Source organism: Sapajus apella, unplaced genomic scaffold (assembly GCF_009761245.1).
Source record: "Sapajus apella isolate SASKATOON/1434 unplaced genomic scaffold, GSC_monkey_1.0 scaffold50, whole genome shotgun sequence".
In the NCBI taxonomy this organism is placed as follows: Eukaryota; Metazoa; Chordata; class Mammalia; order Primates; family Cebidae; genus Sapajus; species Sapajus apella.
In genome coordinates, this window is record NW_022436990.1 from 12,043,333 (window position 1) to 12,067,402 (window position 24,070).

Below are 24,070 nucleotides of genomic sequence, written 5' to 3' on the forward strand. Positions count from 1 at the left end.
CCAGTTGTTTCCCTCTGCATGTTGTCCTTTTATTCCTCCTATGCAGGGTATAAAATTGCAAGACTTGTAAAAGATTTACTGGAGTATGTTCTAACCAGTTAACACCTTTCCCAGGGGGCTTAGGTGGATGAGAGGAGGAGATAGGACCTGTCTTTAGAAAAGACGGACAAGATGGGATGATAAAGCAGCTCTCTGCCTTTTGGGAGAGGCCTTGGTGAGCTAATCATCTAAGTCACATTAAGGGTGTCCTGATGTTCTCCTTTCGCAGGAACCAACTTCACAAACGTTTTTAAGTAAAAAATACAAAACATTTCTGGTGAAACGAGTACTCAGAAGTATCTTACACTGTTTAACCAGGTAGTGACTGTGTATAATGCCTAGAACAGTAAGTATTCAATAAACTTTTGTGTCTTTTTAGTGTGTGTGTGTGTGTGTGTGTGTGTGTGTTGGAGATAGGGTCTTGTTCTGTCATCTAAGCTGGCATGCAGTGGTATGATCATGGCTCTCAGTAGCCTTGACCACCTCAGCTCAAGCAGTCCTCCCACCTCAGCCTTTGAGTAGGTAGGACTACAGGCATGCACCACCAAACCCAGCTAATTTTTTTTTTTTTTTTTTTTTTTTTTTTTTGTAGAGTTGAGGGGTCTCACTGTGTTGCCCAGGGTGGTCTTGAACTCCTGGCCTTAAGCAATCCTCCCACTTCAGCCTACCAAAGTGCTGGGATTATAGGCATGAGCCACTGTGGCCTCAGTAAATAATTGAATGAAATAAAATATGTTCTTGATATTACTGCATGATTTTAAAAAAATTCAGATTGGTGTTATCCACATGAATTTTTACCATATCCTCAGAAGAGACACTTGCAGTAATAAAAGGCAGCTTACAATAACTCACTAGCAGTTTTATTGCTTAAATATTCCAACTACAGTATTTCTTCCTGCAGTTATTTGAAATGTCTTTTTCTTTAAAGCTAAATGTTTATAAGCAGTAAGTACTTTACCAACTTAACCTTTAAGTACTTAGGTAACTTACAGTATAAGCCAAATATATCTATATACATATAAAATTAAGGAGAGAAATAGAAAAATACCTGGCAATCCTGCTCTGATTCAGTGTGATATTTTTAGTCATAAGTTGTTACGAAAACACTACAAAAGCAGTTTGATGCAGGACTCCTTTCTATATACAGATTTTATTGTCTTCAGTAATAAGCTATCGTTGATTGGTTTTAAGAAAATATCCACTTGGGTCAAAATATGTATACCTGAACTATGTTAAAGAGCTGTTTTCCATTTTCTCCTTTCCTTTTTTCTTATATAATCAATACAGAATGGTTAGAGAAGGAAGGTTGCTTTTGGTCTAAGTATCAGATTATTTTATTGAGCTATAGAATTTGCATATCCGTACATTTAGTAGGCATTGGAACTCTTAAGGTTTTAATCCAGATTATCTCCTCTTTTCCTGAGTTTCTAAGGGCCATGATTATGAAGCCTCAGCAGTGTTTTGAACAAATAAAGTACACTGTAAATTACAACCAGAAGGCAGTAGCTTTAAAGGAGTGCTCATTTGCCTAAACGGCTGTTGCCATATTTAATATAATACTTTTGTATCTGATTCTGCTATGCTAAAGTATTTCAGTATTATGAGAATATGATTTATACATTGGATCCCCTTGTACTTTTTCTTTCTTTTGTCAAAATGTTACCATTATTGCTGGGATTCTAAGAAATCTCTACAAATGCCTCTGATAACATCAGAAACAATTGGTTCTAATCCTGTGAACTCTCTTGTGAAGAAAGCATGAGACTCCTTCGGTTTAGAAGCCATATCTTTCAGGTCATCCAGAGGTGCCCAAGCCACACCAACAGAGAAGATAGTGATTCCTACAATGGAAACATTTTAAAGTGAATTAAAAACCAGGTCTACCTTATATTTAGAATTACGTCTATATGTTTTCCATACACTATTACATAGTTGCAGTGAAAACTGATTGCTAATTTCTGAACGATTAAATCACCTGAACAAGTTTTCACAGTCATTGTGACGAGAGTGGCAAAAGACTGGTCCAAACCAGAAGCTCTGCTGTATTTGTAGCTCACCACATTAACAGATAAGTCATCATGACTTATCTTGATAAAGTTCAATATCCATTCATGACAGAACACACCTAGTAAGCTAGGAAAAGAAGAAAACTTTTAACCTGATCCACAGTATCTTTTTAAAAATCTTTCAGTAAATGGAGATGGTGAACATTTTCCCTATGAGATTGGCCTATCATCAAACAGTATACTGGAGTCAGAGTCACAGTACATGAAAGCAAGAAAGAATGGCACAAGAGATGGGATAAGTAAATGGTAAAAGTGTTCAAAGGGTCTGAGGAATGCTGACTAGTCCTTTGGTAATAACAAACCTTCCATTTCTGTCTTTGTATTGGCAAACTGTAATAATTGGAAAATGTCAGTCTATAATTCCAAAGCAAAACTCTAGTGATTAAAAAATACTGCCCAAGAGGTATCTGTGAAACGAGTAATTTCCAGTTTCATTGAGGTATTCTATTTGCATTCACTTGAGTTACTAGAAGGCTTTTAGTACAACTGTACATTTATTTAGGGTGATACTACATTAGTTGGATTCACCCTAATCCCAACTGTAGAAGTTTTCATTTAGCAGATTCTTTTTTTTTTTTTTTTTTTGGCAAGGGGATGGAGTCTGGCACTTTTGTCCATGCTGGAGCGCAGTAGTACAATCGAGCCTCACTGCAGCCTCAACTTCCTGAGCTCAAACGATCCTCTTCAGCACCCCAATCCCCAAGTAGTTGGGACTACAGGTGCGTGCCACCAAGCCCAGCTAATTTTTAAATTTTTTGTAAAGATGGGCTTTCACTGTATTGTCCAGGCTAGTCTCATCTCAAATTCCAGGCCTCAAGCAATCCGTCTGCCTCAGCCTCCCAAAGTGCTGGGATTACAGGCATGAGCCACCACACCCAGCCTCATTTAGCAGATTCTTAGTGTAGGGTACCGTCTATCTAATGCTGGGTGCAATTTTCTATAACTTTTGGAGTTTCTGTAATAGTTTTCCTCTACAGATCTAAGGCTTCATTCCCCTTCTAGTGGTATACAGTACTCAGAGTTGTAAACACATGAGATACACAGCAGGTTTAGATGATGTAAAAGCCACCTGGAATGATTTCCAATTGTTCCAATCTCCTTTCCTGACTCCCACTCCCTGGCAAAAAAAAAAAAAAAAAGATTTTTTTTTCCTGCGCCTCAGTTTTCCTCACTTTTGAGTTCTACATTCTAGTTCAGATTGTTTAGCTCAAGCCCAGCATATAATTACAGTTTTAAAAAAATAATTGCACCACTGTACTCCAGCCTGGGCAAAAGAGCAAGAGCTTGAAAATAAAAACAGTTGTGATCTAGCCCTAAAAATCCTACCCTATTCTCTGGCTTTTGCAACTTTCAGTGTCACTAAGGGATAATTTTCACAAATCAATTTTGGTGTAGTCCAACCTCCTGAAGTTTAATCAACCTAATTCACTTTATCTGTAGCCTGAATAGAATCCTGTTAAGTTCAGGAAGCTTAGTATTAAGAAGTATGATAGTAAACAGGTCTTTCTTTCAATACAGATTAGTTGCTAATGTCTAAAAAATACTTTTTATAAGCTAGATATAGAGCTTAAATTGCATGTCTTCTCTGTCTTAATTATAATTCATCAGTGTCTTTAAAAATACATAAGTACATTGGCAGAAGTACTAATGTGTAGAAAGGAAAAAGCTTAAGTCATTGGGAATTAAGTGGGGAAAAGGAGTGATAGAGAATATAGAAAAAGCAAGTCCATTGATTCTCCCTTCCTGTCACTCAGTTATATCCTTAGAAAGGGAATCTTAGCTTTTTGTTGGCCTATTTGATCTCAACAACACATTATGTTAATGTCTTCAGGAATGAGGCCTGTGCCAAAAGTAATATTAAGGTTGGGGTGAGGAAGAAAGAAATCCTCCTTATACCCTTTTATAACACCAGATTGTGTTTTCATTATCTTAAGGGGGGAAAAAAGGAAGTTTCCTTTTTTTTCTTTTCGAGACAGAGTCTGTTGCCCAGGCTGGACTGCAATGCCACGATTTTGGCTTGGTGCAACCTCTGCCTTCTGGGTTCAACCAATTCTTGTGCCTCAGCCCCCTGAGTAGCTGGGATTACAGGTGTGAATTACCACACCCAGCTACTTTTTGTATTTTTAGTGGAGACTGGGTTTTACCATGTTGGCCAGGCTGATCTTGATCTCCTGACCTCAGATGACCTGCCCGCCTCGGCCTCCTGAAGTGCTGGGATTACAGGCGTGAGCCACTGCACCTGGCCAAGGAAGTTTTGATGGGATAGGTAAAGTCTACGGGAGACCTTATCTTAGGAAACTCACGCCAGACAAACTTTTACTGAAATAAAAGGGCTGGGTGCGGTGGCTTAGCCTGTAATCCCAGCACTTTGGGAGGCCAAGGTGTGAGGATCGCGTGAGCCCAGGAGTTTGAGACCAGCCTGGGCAACAAAGTGAGACCCCCATCTCTACAGAAAAAAATTTAGAAATTAGCCAGGGGCAGTGGCATGTTCCTGTAGTCCTAGCTACTTGGAAGGCTGACGCAGGAGGATTGCTTGAGCCCAACAGTTGGAGGCTGTAGTGAGCTGTGATCATGCCATTGCACTCCAGCCTGGTGACAGCAATAACCTGTCTCCCACACAAGAAAGTTAGGATAAATTACTGAATGGCAAATTCATGGTAGATTTTGATAAACTGATTATTTGGAGATATAGTTCAAGTCTGAGCTATATGAGCACCTGTAACATTTCCTTAACATGACATGGTTCTAATGGCAGTTCTCCCAACAATACAGTGGTTAGGAGTGTGGACTCTGGAGCCAGAATGCCTAGGTTTGGATCTTGGCCTTGCCACTTACTAGATGTGTCATTTCCAGGAAGTTTGCTTCCTTATCTGTAGAATGAGATTAATAGGGCTGCTTTGACAGTTAATATTGGGTAAAGCTGCAGGTGTTCAATGAAATAAATGCTGATATTTTTATTTACTCCTAACATTCACTGAACCCCTTTTCAGTCCCCTTCTCCTACAAAGAACAAGGACCTTACCTGCATCATGTGCAGCAGCTGCAGGGCCTTGGACATCATCATAGGATTGCCCATCTGTGACAATTACTAGGAAGTTCTTGTTGGGGCTCTCCCTTATAGGGCCAAACACATTTCTAACAGTAAAGGAAATGGCATCACCAGTAGCTGTTCCACCACTCATATAGCGGATGTTTCTGATAACAGCTAGGACATTCTCTTTGGTGTTATAGTCAGTGAAACTGAATTCCATGTGCTGATCATAAGTAAACTGTACAGCAGCTATCTTGGCACCAATGTCCGAGATTTCAAAAGTCTTGGCTATGTTGGAAACAAATTCAAGCATGAGACGGAAATTGCTATCTCCAACACTGCTAGAGCCATCAATTAGAAAGGCAATGTTCACTGAGTTATAACAGGTCTTGCTGCACATCATTTGTTCATGAGTGCACAGCTTCTGTACTAGAGGCTTTACGTATTTTGTAGTGCCAAACCAGTTAGGCATGTGGTAAGAGAAGAAGCCATTATTCCGACAGACAGCCTAATGGGGGAGACAAAAGATATTCAAAAGGATCAAAAATTGTTTCTTCTTAAAAACTATGGAAAATCCTGAATGTTAAAATTAATCTAGATAAGAGGCAGTCAGCACTGCACTCAGAGGTCCAAAATGGAGTATCTATCACTGTAACAGAAGATAGCCCTCACCACTTTACCTTGTCAACAAATGAAACATCCTGAACCATCCCCAGTTCTTCAGGGATAGGCTTGGCCACAGAAACTATAAATACATTGACACCAAATTCTCTGGCCACAATGCCTGCTTCCTCGATGTCATCAGAAGGCCAACCATCAATAAATACCACCACCACTTTGGGGATCCCTTTTCTTACTCCAGCATCTACCGTGAAGAATTTCTGAGCAGTATGTTTCAAGGCTTTTCCTAAGTTTGAAAAAGAAGCAAATGAGTAGCATTTACCACTGCTCAAACCACATTTCTATTTCCCTGTAGCATTTGATGCTGCAAAGTTTAAGAATTATATAGAACTGGCAGTGGAGTGGGGATACATACACAAATAGAAATCATATATAACCCAGTTCAGTAACAGATGCATCAGCTGGGAAAGTTTATCTACCAGGCCTATTTTTTTCTCTTCACAAACCATATTACTTCCCCCTCCACCACCTAGAAGCCTCACATTTGCTTACCCCACATCAATCACCAGTTAGAAACACAAAACTGATTCCAACTTCTGTGCATGTGCTCTCTATGTAGGCCTTTGGTGACTGATTATTACCTCTAAGAAGTCTGTCTTCAGAGGCAACAGTAGTGTTACTCTCATTCTTTCTGCCGTATCTGCATTCATTACATAAGTCTGTTGATCTTTGCTTCTTTTTAGCATTACAAAGAGGTGCTTCTTCAACATTATATCTAGTCAATCCAGCATATGAGAATTCTAAATCACCGTGCTTTATATTTTTTAAAATAAGAAATATCAACTTTGGTATACTTTCCATTATAAATTGAAAATTTATCTCAGATGACCAAATACCAACCTAGCCAATATTTCAGTTCCAGGAGGAATTTCACATCTGCTCATATAAAATAGCATAATACTGTTTGACATGTCTGATCACTGATAACTCTCTCCTACATTACATCCCAGGTATAAAAGTCTACTTACCTGTATTGGAATTACCCCCTCTGAAACCTACTTCCTTTATGGCAAACAAAACATCTTTGGCTGATGTAAAGTTTTTCAAGTAAAATTCTATTTTGGGATGTTCACTAAGTGGAAGAAAGAAAATGTTATTCAGGGAGAATTAAAAAGGTAAAATAAGCAATATTACATGCCTTAAAAATCGTTTTAAAACCAAACAACACACAACTTTCTTAATTCCACAGTACATAGTTAACTAAGGGATTACATCTTTACTTGAATTATTGGGGATATTTCAGAGGTGTAACAATTGCTATATTGAGGATTTATTATATTCTGGGTAATAAGCCAAATGTATAACACTTGTATAACCTCATTTTATTATAGCTCTACAAGGTTGGAATTATTATCCCAGTTGTGTAAATGAAGAAACTGAGGCTCAGAGCATTTAGGGAGTTTGCCTGATGAAACAAAGCTGCATTTTAAGTTCATGTTATCTGGCTCCAAAGTCCATGCCTAAACTATACGGAGCACTTAAAACCAGGCTTGGCTCAGGGCCTTGGGTTTAACAGAAGTCCACAGAGTTGGGCACCAGGTAGCCAAACTAAATTAGGAAGTGTCTGGGTATCAGACTAGGGTCTGTTCCAGTGTGGAACCCCACAGGCTCTAAGTAATGTGGATCTATTAAACCAGGTCTCTCTGTTCAGAAGAAACAATTTCATTAATGCAATGGTCAATATTTTTTAAGGGAAAAGGTAAAATGAATTATAAATTTAGAATATTGAATTTTTCTTATGATAACAATGACATTTGTGGATCTTAAAACTATGTGTATTGTAAGAGTTTTGAGATCTCATTTCCCATATTTAATATTAAAGGAATATCTTTTATGTAACTACTCTGTGTTCATCAGAGACCCTCTTGAGTATAAACAACCAAAGCACAATTTGTAGTGTTTAGTTTCTAGATGAGTCAGTATTTCATAGTGCAGAATTTTAAGATCCTAGCATTATCAGTAGCTAGTAAGTCAAGATTTTTTGAAGGAGAAATATAACACTGACTGTAATTCTGCATACATACCTGATGGAATATTGGGTCACAAAATCAGATTTTATGGGCTGAAAATCTTTTCACTTGTCACTTTTCAACTATCCAGATTATGATTAATGAAATTAGTCTCATTTTTGTATCCTATAACAGATATATTCTATTCTTTGACTTACATATAAACTTGACATGGTTTATTCTAATGGTCTTTCTAAAAGATAAAAACTACAAACCAGCAAGTTACAAGAAGCTAGTATTTGTATGCATCTACAAGGTAATGAAGCTTTCATCTTCAAAAAGAATTGATCAAAGTAGTCAGAAAAAAGTATAAGACAAAAAGTACTGGAAGGGAATTTGACGCATGGGATGGCAAAATGTGCAATAAAAGTATGATAATTAAAGCAGGATAGAAAAAAAGTAAGGATTATCATATGAATCAAAGAAATAGACTTGCTCAAACTCAGGTATAAATGTGATACCATAAGTCAATGAAATAAAGAACCCATTTTTTTTAAAGGTCAGAGACAAATGGCTGAATTATGTAAAAACAGTTAAATTTTCTTCTCACATCAAAAAAATCTATCTAAAGAGAAAGCCAATTGTAAAAAATAATGAAATAGAAATTAATATCTGTAATAGTACTGTTTATATACCCTTATACACTGCTGTTAGTAGTTTAAACTAGTTCACCTTTCTAGGAAGCAATTTCGCTGTTTGTTTTTTTAGAAATGGGGCCTTGCTATGTTGCCCAGGCTGGAGTGCAGTGGTGCCATCATAGCTCACTGCAGCCTTGAACTCCTGGGCTCGAGAGATCCTCACACCTCAGCCTTCCAAGCAGCTGGTACTACAGGCACGAACCACTGCGCATGGCTCAATTTCACTATTTATATCAGAGGCCTTAAGTCAGAATCTCACTCCTAGAAATCTAACCTGATGAAATAATCAGAGATGGGCACAAAGATGATATAAGGATGTTTGTCACAATGTAGTGTGTAATGTAGTGAAAAAAACAATAAAAGAATGACTAATCATGCAAAGGAATATTATGAAATATTTTTGATGAATATTTGTGATATGAGAAAATGTTCAAAATACTAAAGGATGAAGAAACAGGATGCAAGGAATTTTTTATAGTCTGAGCTTTTAAAAAATAATACACACAGTCAAATATTTCCTTAAAATACTGAACAGGCCAGGTGTGGTGGCTCACACCTATAATCCTAGCAGTTTGGGAGGATGAGGTGGGTGGATCACCTGAGGTCAGAAGTTTGAGACCAGCCTGCCAACATGGTGAAACCTCATCTCTACCAAAAATACAAAAATTAGCCAGTTGTGGTAGTGTTTGCCTGTAATCCCAGCTAGTCAGGAGGCTGAGGCAGAGAATCGCTTGAATCTGGGAGGCAGAGGTTATGGTGAGCGGAGATTTTGCCATTGCATTCCAGCCTGGGCTAGGGCATATGTTTGAGGGAATTTTATTTTTGTGCTTTAGAAAGGCTATGCTTTCTAAAGAGAATATGAAGAGCTAAAAAGAATAACAACAGAATAGGGAGGTGGAATAGGCATCTATCACTGCTTCTTTCTTCAGAAAAGAGAAATTAGGAATTGAGCAGAGTAGATAAGCAAAGGTGACTTGTGTAAGCAATAAGACTCTCCAGTCTACCTTCTGGTTCTTATAAAGATAGCACACAGTTTTCTAAATTCTTTTATTCCAAAAAGGAGGCACTCAGATCTACTCAGTCTGCCTAGGCTGCCTTAGACCCTGAACTTACAGTTTGGGAATCCAGTGTGTCCATAACTCAAAATGTTTATGCTGAACTGACATTTACCCACTAAAAGGATCAATCATTGGTCATCATTCAAGACATCATTCAAATCTCATTTGATTTTTTTTTTTTTTTTTTTTTAATGAGATGGAGTCTCACTGCCGCCCAGGCTGAAGTGCAGTGGTACAACCTTGGCTCACTGCAACCTCTGCCTCCTGGGTTCAAGTAATTCTCCTGCCTTAGCCTCCCAAGTAGCTGGGATTACAGGCGCATGATACTACGTCCAGCTAATTTTTGTATTTTTAGTAGAGACAGGTTTCACCGTGTTGGCCAGGCTAGTCTCGAACTCCTCAACTCAGGTGATACACCCACACACCTTGACCTCCAAAGTGCTGGGATTATAGGTGTGAGCCTCTGCGCAGGGCCTCATTTGATTTTGAATGTATCCAACACAAAGAAATGATCAATGTTTGAGGTGATGGATATGCTAATTGCTCTGATTTGACCACTATACATTGTATGCCTGAAAGCATCACTATGTATCCCGTAAGTATACATATTATATGTCTATTACAAAATAAATACATAATTTAAAAAAAATCTCCCATTTTAACAAGGTTGGTACCTGGCTTGAACAAGGCCCACATGTGGTCCTTCTGTTCCAATTCCCAACATTAGAGCCACTTTTCCAACAAAATTCTTCTGTAAATTAAATCGGCGCTGCCCAATATTAAAGCTTCCATCAATCAGAAATGCAATGTCTGCTTTACAATCTGCGAACACCAAAACCAATCCCCTCATTAGCAGTCTCAAGTAGAGGGAGGGAAAAAGCTACCTTCACAAATGGTGATCTTCATTCTTACCTTTATTGCCAGTTTTCTTCTCAGGTGTTTTCTTTAGTCGTTTACCTGAAATAAAGGATGCACTTGGCATTAACAAAAGGAAGATAGTTACATAGCAAGAAACTCACATGAGGTGGAGCTCATAACAACAGACTGCCATTCTTGAAAGGACTTAAAAAGAATTAGTTTCCTCAGGATTTTCTGGACTAGGGAAAGCAATGACCCAACAAATAAACAACTCAGTATGCAGGCTTACAAATTTGACATGCCTCTAATCCAGGACTTTGATACGCCAAACCCACAGGTGAGGCAGAAACATTAGGGTCAACATTAGATCCTAATGTTCTTAATATCATTGACTTTAAAACTGCCATAGTCATGCATAAGGGGATCCCTGGCTGTTTCTCACAATAGACACATTTCTCACATTCCTTTTATTCACATGACAGTACAGTAATAGAATTTAATGAAGCAAATGGAACTAGAAGTTCATGGTACTTTGACCATTTCTTAGGTGTGGTTTATCAAATCTGGGAGAAGATAGGAGGACTTTAAGATAATTATTGGGCTAGGTGCAGTGGCTCGTGCCTGTAATCCCAGAACTTTGGGAGGCTGAAGTAGGAGGACTGTATGAGGTCAGGAGTTCAAAACCAGCCTGGGCATCAGAGCTAGACCTCTGTCTCTAGAAAAAAGTAAAAAAATTAGCTGGGTGTGGTGGCATGTGCCTATAGTACCACCTACTCAGGTGACAAAGGTGAGAAGATTACTTGAGCCTAGGAGTTTAAGGCTGTAATGAGCTATGATTGTACTGCTGCACTCCAGCTTGAGCAGCAGAGTGAGACCCTATCTTTAAAATATATACATAAAATTGAATGTTTCCATATGTAATATACCAGTAAACTTAAGATACTTGCTTTGTTTCTCTTTAATATCAAATTTCTTTATGGAAATCTTCTATCAACAACAAATTTATTCCTAACTTCCAAATGCTGTGCTGGGCAACTAGGAGATAGGTTTCATAGTACATACCTGTTGGTGGATGTGCTGTGGACACTGCTTGTCCTGTGGCCTCCTGTGTACTACTTTTGCCTTCTGTTAAAATAAAAATAAGCTTATTTTTTTCCGTTTCCTTCTTTACCAAAGTATTAAGGATCTAATTCAGGGCTCTCTAGGATGACAAATGTAATAGGGAAATGGTAATGGTAGTTACAAACATCCTGCTGCATGCTAGTTTCAGAGAACCAAAATGCTTATCCATTGTATCTTTAAAGGATCATTCAGTAGTTTTTCAGTTCTTTGGTAAGTGTCCAGGCATTCTGCAGATAATTCGTTTCTATTGCCATCATCTGCCAGTAAGATTGTCTTCTATTACCTAAATTTGGTTTCAGTGGGTACTTGACCCCTCAGTCTAACCTACAGTTTACCTCTATATGTCAACTTCAGTCTCGATCACAGGTTTTTCCATCAGGGTTAAAAAGACTGGGCTAAGAAAAGCAGAAAACTTTTGTGGGGGTGGGAGAATATTACAGAGTGAGAACAATAATTATACCTACTAGTCACTGTGAAAGAAGCAGACCATCTAGAAAGCATTTGAGACTGGATGCCATTGGCATCTACTGAGGAATAGTTTTCTCGACCAGGTAGGCTATAGACTCTCACAGGTCCCCCTGAGTTGCTGATTACTCCTCTGCAACACAAGAAAAGCAGGTGAGACACTATCCACACTTTTTCAGGGCATCCCACTGACACATAGCGCCATGTTGTATCTATTGCTTTGATTAATCAAGAAAATAGCTCATCAGGGAAGTAATCTAAAGATGCTGCTATTGATTGATGGGTGGATGGATTGAGATCTAGTCTAGCTCTGTAGCCCAGGCAGGAGAGCAGTGGCACGATCTCAGCTCACTGCAACCTCTGCCTCTTGGGTTCAAGCAATTCTCCTGCCTCAGCCTCCTGAGTAGCTGGGATTACAGGCACACACACCATATTTGTCTAATTTATGTATTTTTAGTAGAGACAGGATTTCACCATGTTGGCCAGGCTGGTCTCGAACACCTGACCTCAAGTGATCTGCCCCCCTCAGCCTCCCAAACTGATGGGATTAGCCACCATACCCGGCTGCTGCTAGCCTTTTAAAAACTTGTTTACACAATAACAAAATTTGCCTGGAAAAAATGGTTGTGTGTTGTTAAACTTCTTAAGTGTTGATAAGAATACATTTGTAATATCCCATTACCTACAACCTAGAAATTCAGAGCACCAAACAATTTTCCTGAGATACTCACTTTAACTACATGCTCTTGGACTGCATTTTTATTTTTATTTTTTTTTCTTTTTTCTTTTTTATTTTTATATATATATTTTTTGAGACAGAGTTTCGCTCTTGTTACCCAGGCTAGAGTGCAATGGCGCGATCTCGGCTCACCGCAACCTCCGCCTCCTGGGTTCAGGCAATTCTCCTGCCTCAGCCTCCTGAGTAGCTGGGACTACAGGCACGCGCCACCATGCCCAGCTAATTTTTTGTAGTTTTAGTAGAGACGGGGTTTCACCATGTTGACCAGGATGGTCTCGATCTCTTGACCTTGTGATCCACCCGCCTTGGCCTCCCAAAGTGCTGGGATTACAGGCTTGAGCTACCGTGCCCGGCTGCATTTTTATTTTTAAAGTATCATACTGGCTATTCTGCAGGATAGCATGGCACTTGCTAACCATAGGCACTTGACAACTTGACAACTCAAGTTTGACTTGAGTTGTAAGATACTTGACAACTCTCTGAGTTCAGTTTCTTCATCTGTAACTTGAGTAAAATTCTACCTACCTTGTAGAATTGTGGTGGAAGTTAAAACAATAGCTGGCACATAGTAATAACTCAGTAATATATCACATGATTAAGAATGTTTTAGAATCACAGGAATCTAGCCATCAAGAAGTAATGCAATTTGCTTTTTGTCAGAAAACTTCCCATGTGTATTTGGTGTTTCAAGTATATCCAGGAGAACCTTGAAAATATATCCATTTTCTGTGGTCACAATGGCACCAAAAGAAAGAATGCAGGTAGGAAAGGGATCCGGATGGCTAAAGCAGAAAAGGAAATAATCATGTATGCATTTCTCTCCCACCCTGGTGTGTTTGGGCTTACCTGTGGACAGCAGCCCCACATATACTCGATACAGAAGCATATACTATGTTCCCATACACGGAGAATTCCTCAAGAGGGCAGCCCCCTGGGCAGAGGACATCAGCTTTCTCTTTCCTGATGTCCAAGCCTCTGGTAAAACACGTAATAGCAATGGGAGCTAAAGAGAGAGGAGATAATATTGTAAGCATTCTTAGGACTTATTGGGGCATAGTGGTGGGGAGACTACCATGTGGGATTTAAGTTTTACTTCCATAATTTCTACACTTCTAGTTAAGAATATTGACTTACATTCCATTCCAAACCATTCCAGATTTTGGCAAGCCACAAGGTTGTTTTCCAATTTAATATAGTCCCCAGCTACTTTAAAAGTCTAATGTGAAAGTTCTGTTTTTTGTTTTGCTTTTGTTTTTGAAATGGGGACTTGCCAAGTTGCCCAAGCTAGGCTCAAATTCCAGAGCTCAAGTGATCCATCTCCAACTCCCTAGTAGCTGGGATTACATGTATGCCACTGTGTCTGGCTTCTCAGTTCTTAATCAGGTTGGAAACACATAATTGGAAATATATCTGAACTAGAAAATAAAAGTCACTTAATATTTATTAATTCTAAAAATAGAAAAAGTCTTGGTTGGGCATGGTAGCTCATGCCTATAATCCCAACACATTAGCAGGCCAAGACGAGAGGATCTTCTTGAGTCCAGGAGCTCAGGACCAGTTTAGACAACATAGCGAGACCTCATCTCCTATAAAAAAAAATTTTTTTTTAAATGGCCACACATGGTGATGCATGCCTGTACTCCCAGCTACTAGAGAGGATGAGGTGGGAGGATTGCTTGAGACCAGGAGTTCAAGCTTGCAGTGAGCTATGATTGTATCACTGTACTCCATCCTGGGTGACAGAATGAAATCTTGTCTTCAGAAGAAAAAAGAAATTTTAAATCTCAACTTTGGTGACACTGTGTTCATTGTTGCTTGAGGTAAAGATAGTAAATCTGGATTGAGCCTTTGCGGAATATTTTCATGGACATGTGCACAAATCAAAGCCATCCTTTCCTACAAAGCCATCCTTTCCATTTATCCTAGTTAGCCTACAAATGCAGATCCTTAAAATCACATGTTAAGGAAACCAGCAAAAAGATGCTTAGATTCACAGAAAGTTATTTAACTCGATTATTCACTTTACAAATGAGAAAATTAAAGTCATAGGGTTAATTTGCCCAAACATTCTACAACTCCCGAAGGACAGAAAACAGAAAAATGAATCCCTTCAGAATAGAGCATTTTTATCTAAATTGAACCTGATTATTTCCACTCCAGATCTGTCCAAAAAGATTTATTAGGCAGTGGATGCATTTTTAGACAGCACTGTTAATATTCTCAAGTTAAAGAATCAAAGTTTACTATAAATGATGCTAGGAAGAGACAAGTTCTTGGCAGCAAGTAACAAGATAATATAACATGTTAATTTACTGTCAATACTAAATTGAGATTATTAAATACTATTTTTCAAACATGGGAAGTTGTGGTTATCCAAACCTTTCTGAAACATATATTAATTTCAAAACCTTTTTTTCCAAGGCAGAGGAATACTTTCTGATCATTTGCCCAACTGAGTACCTTGCCTCTGACACCCTCCTCAGTGAGCTTTGTGGTGACCGGTACCCTGGACTTTACATTCCATGGAAGAGAAAGAAGGATGCAGGCGCAATGCCCATTTCTTAGCTCTGAAACAGCCTAGAGAGCTGAGAAGTTAGAATCCTTACCCCCAAACAGCCTCATACCTATCATCAAACAGCCTTAATCCTTCCTCCCATTTCCGCTGAGGTGGGGGTGGCAGCAGAATGCAGTGCTGAGACCCACCGTCTTTAGCAGCGAACACTGACTTTTGTTAAGTGTAGCGGGAGAAATACAGCCGTGTGCAATACTTACCCTCATTCCTATTTTCAAGGAAAACAAACGGTAGATCTTAGGAAAGCGCTGCCTTTTACATTGTAGAAAATACACCAAACTACACACCCGTACCCGGGCCTATCTACACTTGGTACAAACTTTTTAGACTCTCTCTCGTGTGGAATGAGACCGCAAGTGCTTCCGATTACAGAGGTTAAACCTAGAAACATCCCTAGCGAGTCAAACAAGGTGGGACAGCGACGTTCGCCTCCCTCTCTCTGGGCTACTGCAGCCTGAAGTCGGGTCTGGCGGCTTCTCCTCCGCCCCCAACACAGCGGAGCCCGGAACGCGTGCGCTCCTCGGCGGGCTTCAAGTCCTCCTGCCCCTACGTCCCGCTGCCCGCGCTCGGCGGGTCTGGGGTCTGGGGCTGTGGGTTGGTCTGGAGGAGGCGTTCTTCCTAGTGTTCTGGGAGAACGTCCCCCCACTGGACCCTAGCGGCCCCTTCCCGTGGGAGAAACAGGTGAGCAGCAGCAGATCGGCTGCAGCGGTTAACGCGGGCGCGTCACACGGCGGCTCCAACCTTCGCGCGTTCTTTCTCTGGCTCTCAGGCCGACTCCCAGGGGGCTGGGTCTGAGTCCCGCTAGTTCCCGCTGGTGCTCAGCCCCTGCGACCGCCTGGACTCACCCCAGCTCCCCGACTCACCGGCTCCCTCGCTGCCCATGGGCCCCGGCAGTAGCAGCAGACACACACCTGTGAAGAGAGAAGCGCGAGGGCTGACTCCAGCCTCCACCCCGCGGAGCAAGGAGCCGGGGTCGTGAGGGGTGAGCACCCACCGAGGCAGATAGTCGGGCTCCAGGCTGCGGACATGGTGACTGAGATGCTGCTCCGACCTGGGAGAGAGGGAGAATGCGGGCAAAGCCAGGTGCGGGGGACCCCGCGCGCCACCTCCTCAGAGCCCCGCACCCCTCGGACCCCCGGACGCGGCGCAGGGGACAGAGGCCGCTGCTCCAGGCCAGCGACCCTCTAGGTCTGCAGGAGGCGCCTCGGTGGCAAATCGAGCCAAGCCCAGGAACAGTGTGCAACCCCGCAGCGGGGAGGGGGCGCCTATACCAAGACTGCCAGATAGGCTGGGAGGACAGAGAAACAGGGACAGAGGCGTCAGGGATCCCTCGCTCCTGAGCCCGCAGCCCGGGGCTCCGCACCTGCGCGAGATCCGCCTGGCTGCGCCGAAGTGCGGAAGGCGCGGCCGTCGCGGCCGCTATAAAGGCTGGGCCGCGCGCATGAGCACTGTGTTGGGGGCACGGGGGGCACGGGAGGGCGCGGGAGCCTGTCCTCCGGGGCTGGGCGGCGACCTTCCAGCTCCGCCCTCGCCCCCTCCCGGTCCTGGGGTGAGGCCGGCTCGGAGGTGACTCCTCCAGCAGCGTGGGCTCGGCCATCTGAACGCGGCGCGGGTCCCTGGAGGGGGCACGAAGGTCCCCGCGCCGGCGTCTCAATGAGTGCGGGAGGGCCCGACGGCGGGAGCAACGGTCTTGTCAATTCTACTCTTCGGGGATCAGGGCTGCTGGGGCAGCGGCGGCCGCCACCCGCCCGGATGCTGCCAGGTCCACGCGGTCTGAGAACCGAACTTTCCAACTTGGTGCTCTGGTGGAAACAGAGTTACTACTTCTGTACTAAAACCACCCTGGGTTTGGTCAATGCCTGCCCCGTTTTCGTTAGAAACCCTGTCAACTGACTGCTAATCTTTTGGACCTTAGGGATTCCGCCTTGCGCCTTTGTTTCTGCTGGGGTCCAACTTTCCCCATTGGCTCCATTTGCGCTCCTGACTAGGGCCACGCGTGGGAGGTGGTCCAGACCCGGGACAGCCGGTACCTTTGCTTCTTTTTCACCTCAGGAAGAATATTTATGCCTAATTGCCTTTCCAAATTCCCAGACTTGGTGTCTTGTGACTGCACAGAATCGCAGATTTGATAATGTGTTCTCCTTCTCCCCCCACCATCCCGCTAACGTTTTATAAATGGAAATGGAGAACGAGCAGAATTCTTGAGGAGTGTCAGTGACAGGCCACCTGCATGGCAGCGGAAGAACCAGACCCAGGCTCAGACGCTAACCTTCCTGGTACAATATCAACTTTTTCAAATAGTCTTATGTAGTTATAATTTACATGCCATAAAATCATCCATTTTGAGTGTACAATGATGTTTAGTAAATTTGCAGAGCTGTACAAGCCAATTTTAGAATACTTTCATCCTCTGCAAAATGATCCCTTCTCGCCATTGTCAGTCAACACCTTCTTCCACCCCTAATCCTAGGCAAACACTAATCTATTTCCTGTCTCTATAGATTTGCCTTAATGGTCATTTCATATAGATGGAATCATACATTACGGGGCTTTTTCACTGCACATAATGCTTTTGAGATTCATCCATGAGGCATTATAGAAGAGTACTTCGTTTCTTTTTATTGTTGAAAAGTATTCCCATACCATTTTATACTGAGAAACAAATACACCACCAACACTTGGAAGCCAACTAGTGTAGTAGTCTTAAACACAACTATCTTTCTGATTGGAATGATTTAGTATTTCTATCAAGCAACTAAGGAGTGTTAACTAAGGAGTGCTGATTCATTCCCTTTACTATCTGAATATCTTCTGGAGGGAAAGAGACCAAATAACATTTGTGGGCTGGGAGGTTTTTCATGTTTATTTTCATGGCTATTTTCAAGATTTACTCCCTTCCCTCATAGAGAGAATTACCCTTTTCTTAGAAATTCAGTCATCTAGCCACTGCCCCTGATATTTTCCGTGGAAGAAATTTCAAGCCTTAGGACAATTAAACCTGTCTTTTTCATTATTGTTTATTGAGTGTCCTCAATCAGGGTTGGATAACCTCCCCTAATTAGGCTGGGCAAATTGTCATGATGCTATATAATTAGAAAGAGTCCATACTTGGAAAAAAACCTACCACTTCACAGCTCAGCAGGCAGGTCTCAAATGGCCAAAGGGGTACATGCTATTCAGAGCCTCCACAGGGCACAGGCAGCTCTTCTGTGATGTAATTTCACTGAATGATTTGGCAGAGTCAAAATTATGCAGCTGTTTCCATGACAGACCCTGAGTCTGTAACTATTAAAAAATAAAGGAAATACCTCATTGAGTTTCATGGTTGTTTACCCAGCTTCATCTTAATTATTTTGTTTTGAAATATTTAAGAGAAGTTACTCTGTCTTTATTATTTTTTTCTTTTTGGAAAGGCCAACCAAGGAGGGTAGAAGAATGGGGCTTAGACTCATTCTCAGCCAGTTTGCATCTCATGCTTATTATAAGTGTATTGAAGAAAAATATCTGAATTTAAGAGACAATTACCTCTACTTTGGAAATATCTGAAGAGAGTCAAATCTGGGTATATTTGACTTAAAAAGGCAAACTGTTAAAATGACAGTTTTGTATTCAGTTGGGTGATATTTTAGGGTAATTGTACTCCCAGGTTGTCTGGTTAATCCTGCTTTATTATTCTTTTTAATTTATAATTTTATTTTATTTGAGAGACTTTTGCTTTTGTCACCCAGGCTGGGGTGCAATGGTGCTATCTAAGCTCACTCCTACCTTCACCTCTCAGGTTCAAGCGATTCTTGTGCCTTAGCCTCCTGAGTAACTGGGACAATAGGCCTGTGCCACCAAGCCTGGCTAATTTTGTATTTTTAGTAGAGATGGGGGTTTCACTCTGTTGGCAAGGCTGATCTTGAACTCCTGACCTCAGGTGATCCACTTGCCTTGGCATCCCAAAGAGCTGGGATTACAGGCGTGAGCCACCATGTCCAGCCTCATTATTTTTAAATTTTTAATTTAGTTTAATCTTATTTTATTTTTATTTATTGTTTTTAGAGACTTATTCTTGCTGTGTCATCCAAGCTAAAGTGTAATGGGACAGTCAAAGCTCACTGCAGCCTGCTCACTGCAGAATCAAGAGATCCTCCTATCTCAGCCCGCTGAGTAGCTGGGACTACAGGTGCACATTGCTATGCCCGGCTAATTTTTTTTATTTTTTGTAGAGATAGAGTCTCACTATTTGCCCAGGCTGGTCTCAAACACCTCACTTCATGTGATCCTCCCAACTAGGCCTCTCCAAATCCTGGGATTATAGGCATGAACCACTGCACCTGACCTTATCCTGCTTTAATGACAAGTATTTGATAGTCAAAATTTAGACTAACTCCCTGTAGAGCAGTGGATTCCTGTCTGGGCTGCGCATTGGAATTACCTGGAGAGCTTTAAGAGCATTCATGCCTGGATCCCACCCCAGGGATTTTAATATAATTGGTTTGGGCTGGGGCCAGGGCATCAAAATTTTTAAAAGCTCTCCAGGTGATTCTAATGTGCAGTCCAGGGTGCTCAGTATTAGAGGTTAAGCTAATAATTCTAATTTTTCATTCTTCTTTCATTATCTTTTCATTGAAAGTCCACCTTTAATTCGCCCACTGTATTCCCCTGATAAAAAACATGGAAGCATTTTCTGCCTTGATGGTTGTTTAAAAACAATCCCTAACAAAAAGATTAAAAACTCAATTTCAAAAGTAATTTTCCCTGAGCGTACTGTATTGTCACATTTCTGACTTTGTGCAGAATGGGCTGGCATTGTTAGGGGAATAAGCTGCCTCTAAAACTGATACCTGGGTGGCATCTTCAGCCTTCAGGATGCTGTTGATGGCACTACAAGTTTCTCAAGGATGGCATAGTTACCTGATGGGATTTGGCTCGTGCTTACACCCACAAAACTCTTAGGTTATAGGCGCTGTCTGTCTTGTTCTGTTGTTACCTGGGTATGAATCTGCCCTGAAGTGGATACCTGTCCTGTTTTTATGTTTTTGTTGTTGGTCTTTTTAACTTCTTTTTTTTTTTTTTTTTTTTTTAACCTTTTAGGGGAATGTCAGTCCTGTTCCATCCTCTATACCATTTAAGCTCCGCTGGAAACTTTTACTTAGCCAATGTAATGCATAGCAACTTGGTTTTATTTCCATTATGGTGGCCTTAAAACAGCTGTAGCCAGCCTTTTTGGCACGGGGACCGGTTCCATGGATCACAATTTTTCCACGGGGTTGGTTGGTGGGGGCGGGGGAGGATGGTTTTGAGATGAAACTGTTTCACCTCAGATTATCAGGCATTAGATTTTCATAAAGAGTGCGCAACGGGCCGGGCGCAGTGGCTCTCGTCTGTAATTCCAGCACTTTGGGAGGCCGCGGCGAGCGGATCACTTGTGTTCGGGAGTTTGAGGCCAGGCTCACCAACGTGGAGAAACCCCGTCTCTACTAAAAAATACAAAATTAGCCAGGAGGTGGCGCACGCCTGTAATCCCAGCTACCGGCAGGGTAAGGCAGGAGAATCGCTTGAACCTGGGAGGCGGAGGTTGCTGTGAGCCGAGATGGAGCCGTTGCAGACGAGCCTGAGCAACAAGAGCGAAACCCCGTCTCAAAAAAGAAAAAAGCGCAAACTAGATCCCGCGAAAGTGCAGTTTACAACGGGGTTCGAGCGCCTGTGACAATCTAATGCCACTGCTGATCTGACAGGAGGCAGTAATGCTCACTTGCCCAGCCGCTGCTCACCTCCTGCTGTGCTGCCTAGTTCCTAACAGGCCACGGACTGGACCGGTACCAATCTGCAGTCGGGGAGTTGTGAGTGTGAGTTTGTTCACTTTTAGGAAATGTATGTTTATTCTGCAGTATCCTTTAAGTTTCTATGATTGATTATACAGCAGAAGCAACTTGGGAACTCGTATCACCTGTTGTTAAACCCACATTGATGTTTATTCTATATCTAGCTTTCCTGATTCTTTTCTGATGCTCACATCTTATGCTAAGCAAGTATATTCATCTAGCCTTTCCGTTTTTGATGAGGTCTAGCAGGAGAATAAATGTCTACAGCATTGAGGAGTGAAAATTAAATCGATTCAGAGATATCCCTGTGATTAAGGGATCTCAGTTTCCTCTCCTGTAAAATGAAGGAAATTAGACGAAGCGATTGGAAGGGGCTTTCCTCTGGTCACATTCTGTGACTGACAAGTGCTCCCTGGGTACATATATAGGCCCTAGAGGCTGTGCTGTCTTCCAGGGTGTGGGAGGCATTAGGAAACACTGGCTATGCCAGCTGGCTCCCAGCTGTCCCAGGACTCATCCTTTCTTACTCAAAGTCTCTTTTATTCACCTCTCACTGCTAAACTATGGTCTGGCTCATGTTTGCCCCTTATTTAACAAGAAGTAATGAGGTCACATTGTCACTGGAGTGCCACTAGGACTTCCTTTCTAAGAGAGGAAGCTGTGATGGAAAACATAAGTCAGTTCTGCTAGGGTTGGCATTTATCCTATGTAAACTCATCAGAGGCAAGGATCTTTCTACCTTTTGTTCATTGCTGCACCTCTAGTCTCAAGAAAAGTGTATAGCACACTATATGTACTCAATAAATACTTGTTGGGTGAATGAATCTATCTCATTCTGTCTTGACATTTGCTACTTTATATTGATTTTTTAAAGCTTTTTTAGAAGTTTCATGTTTACAGAAAAAATAATAAGCTAGTACAGCTTCCATTTTCTCATACCTAGTTTCCACCATTATTAACATCTTATACTAGTATTGTACAGTTGTCACAATTAACAAACCAATGCTGATACATTATCATTAAATGAAATCCATACTTTATTCAGATTTCCTTTTTTTTTTTTTTTTTTGAGATGGAGTCTTGCTCTGTCACTCAGGCTGGAGTGCAGTGGTGTGATCTTGGCTCAATGCAATCTCTCTCTCTCAGGTTCAAGCAATTCTCCTGCCTCAGCATCCGGAGTAGCTGGGATTACAGGCATATGCCACCACACCCAACTAATTTGTTTGTTTGTTTTTTAGTGGAGACATGGTTTCACCATGTTGGCCAGGCTGGTCTCACACTCCTGACCTCAGGTGATCCGCCCACCTTGGCCTCCTAAAATGCTGGGATTACAGGTATGAGGCACCATGCCTGGCCAGATTTCATTTTTCACCTAATATCTTTTTTCTGTTCCAGAATCTCATCCAGGATACCATATTATATTTAGTCATCATGTCTCATTAGGTTTCTCTTAGCTGTGACACTTTCTCATATTTTCCTTGTTTTTGATGACCTTCACAGTTTTGAGGAGTACTGGTCTGCTATTTTGTAGAATGTTCTTCAATTGGGATTTGTCTGATGTTTTTCTCATCATTAGACCAGGGTTATTGTTTTTAGGAGAAAGACCACAGAGGTAAAGTGATGTTCTTATCACACCATGTCAAGGGTATATACTATCAACATGACTTATTACTGTTTTTTGTTTGTTTGTTTGTTGAGGCAGAGTCTCATCTGTCACCCAGGTGGAGAACAGTGGTACAATTTTGGCCCACTACAGCCTCAAACTTCTGGGCTCAAGTGGTCCTCCTACCTCAGCTCTGCAAGTAGCTAGGACTCAGAAGCATGCCACTACCCCCAGTTAATTTTTCTGTTTTTTTTTTTTTTTTTTTTTTTTTTTTTTTTTTTTGTAGAAACACGGTTTTTGCCATGTTGCCCAGGCTGGTCTCAAATTCCTGGGCTCAAACAATCCTCTTGCTTTGGCCTCCCAAAGTCCCAGGATTACAGGCATAAGCCATCGCACCCGGCCAAGTTAAGGGCTTAAGAAGCTTACTGTTAAGGAGTGGAGAATTATGTTTAACTTCTTTGAGAACGGAATAGCTACATAAATTATTGAGAATGCTGGCCAGGTGTGGTGGCTCACACCTGTAATCCCAGCACTTTGAGAGGCCTAGATGAGAGGATCACTTGGGTTCAGGAGATAGAGACCAGCCTGGGCAACAAAGAGAGACTGCATCTCATTTTTTACAAAATTTCTTTTGTAAGAAAATTTTAAAAATTGGCCAGGCATGGTGGTGTGTGCCTGTGGTCCCTGCTAGACCAGAGGCTGAGGAAGGAGGACTGCTTGAGCCCAGGAGGTTGAGCCTGCAGTGAACCATAATCACACTACTGCACTCCAGTCTTGGTGACAATAAGACCCTCAAAAAAATATTGAGAATTCTTCTGCATGGGAGATTTGTCTCTTCTCCCCTGTTTATTTACCATTGTTTTTTTTTTATTTTTGACTAAAAATTAAAGGCTATAAGCTCTTTGAGGGTAAAAACTATTCCATATGCTTCTCTATATTTCCAGTAACTTGCACAATGCTTTAGGGTACAGAGTAGCTACATGCTTAGTTACTGAAATTGACGACAGTTTACCAGCTTCCAGTCCTCGGTTTTTCTGCTGTTGGTTTATTCTTTCTCACTGAGATTTGGGCCACAATTGTTGTCCATGTGGCTCTTAGCACAGGTGTGATCAAAGTGGTGATAATAATAGTGATCCTGACACTGTGCCATGTTCTTTATACATGTTCTAATTGAATTTTTACAACATACCTACAAGATGGATATCGTCCTAATTTTATAAATGAAGATACTGATGCCAAGATTGATTAAGGGATTTGTCCTAAGTCACACAGCTAAAAGCAGAGCCAGAATTCAAATTTTGGTCTCTAAAGCCCTTGTCCCTAACCACCAGGTTGTACTGTACTTTCCCTCATAATAGTCAAACACAAGCACAAGGAAA

The 24,070-nt window shown here is 41.5% G+C and overlaps 1 protein-coding gene across 2 annotated transcripts; it reads right to left on the bottom strand.

Annotated features, from left to right (window-relative positions):
* Nucleotides 1-880: 880 nt before the first annotated feature.
* COCH (cochlin) lies at nucleotides 881-16,715 on the bottom strand. Of its 2 annotated transcripts, none has more exons than XM_032242627.1 (12): nucleotides 16,642-16,715; nucleotides 16,273-16,329; nucleotides 16,124-16,189; nucleotides 13,553-13,709; nucleotides 11,967-12,100; nucleotides 11,443-11,505; nucleotides 10,435-10,479; nucleotides 10,197-10,344; nucleotides 6,786-6,889; nucleotides 5,817-6,043; nucleotides 5,128-5,644; nucleotides 881-1,880 (listed from the first exon to the last, which is right to left on the bottom strand). In XM_032242627.1, exons 2-12 carry the CDS (start codon nucleotides 16,304-16,306, stop codon nucleotides 1,705-1,707), a joined length of 1,671 nt encoding a protein of 556 aa, XP_032098518.1. In that variant the 5' UTR covers nucleotides 16,307-16,329; nucleotides 16,642-16,715; the 3' UTR covers nucleotides 881-1,704. The 2 variants fall into 2 exon arrangements, with proteins under 2 accessions (XP_032098518.1, XP_032098519.1); XM_032242628.1 differs by having other exon boundaries at nucleotides 16,142-16,189; nucleotides 16,642-16,714.
* Between the last annotated feature and the right edge of the window lie 7,355 nt (nucleotides 16,716-24,070).

What these genes read in the sequence shown, in the direction of transcription:
- COCH (XM_032242627.1), bottom strand. Translation starts at nt 16,306, where the DNA reads ATGTCCGCAGCCTGGAGCCCGACTATCTGCCTCG. An exon ending in CACAGCACATCCACCAACAG is followed by an intron (nt 10,480 to 11,442) that starts GTATGTACTATG and finishes CCTTTATTTCAG; the next exon opens with GTAAACGACTAAAGAAAACA. An exon ending in AGGGGGTAATTCCAATACAG is followed by an intron (nt 6,044 to 6,785) that starts GTAAGTAGACTT and finishes TTTCAAACTTAG; the next exon opens with GAAAAGCCTTGAAACATACT.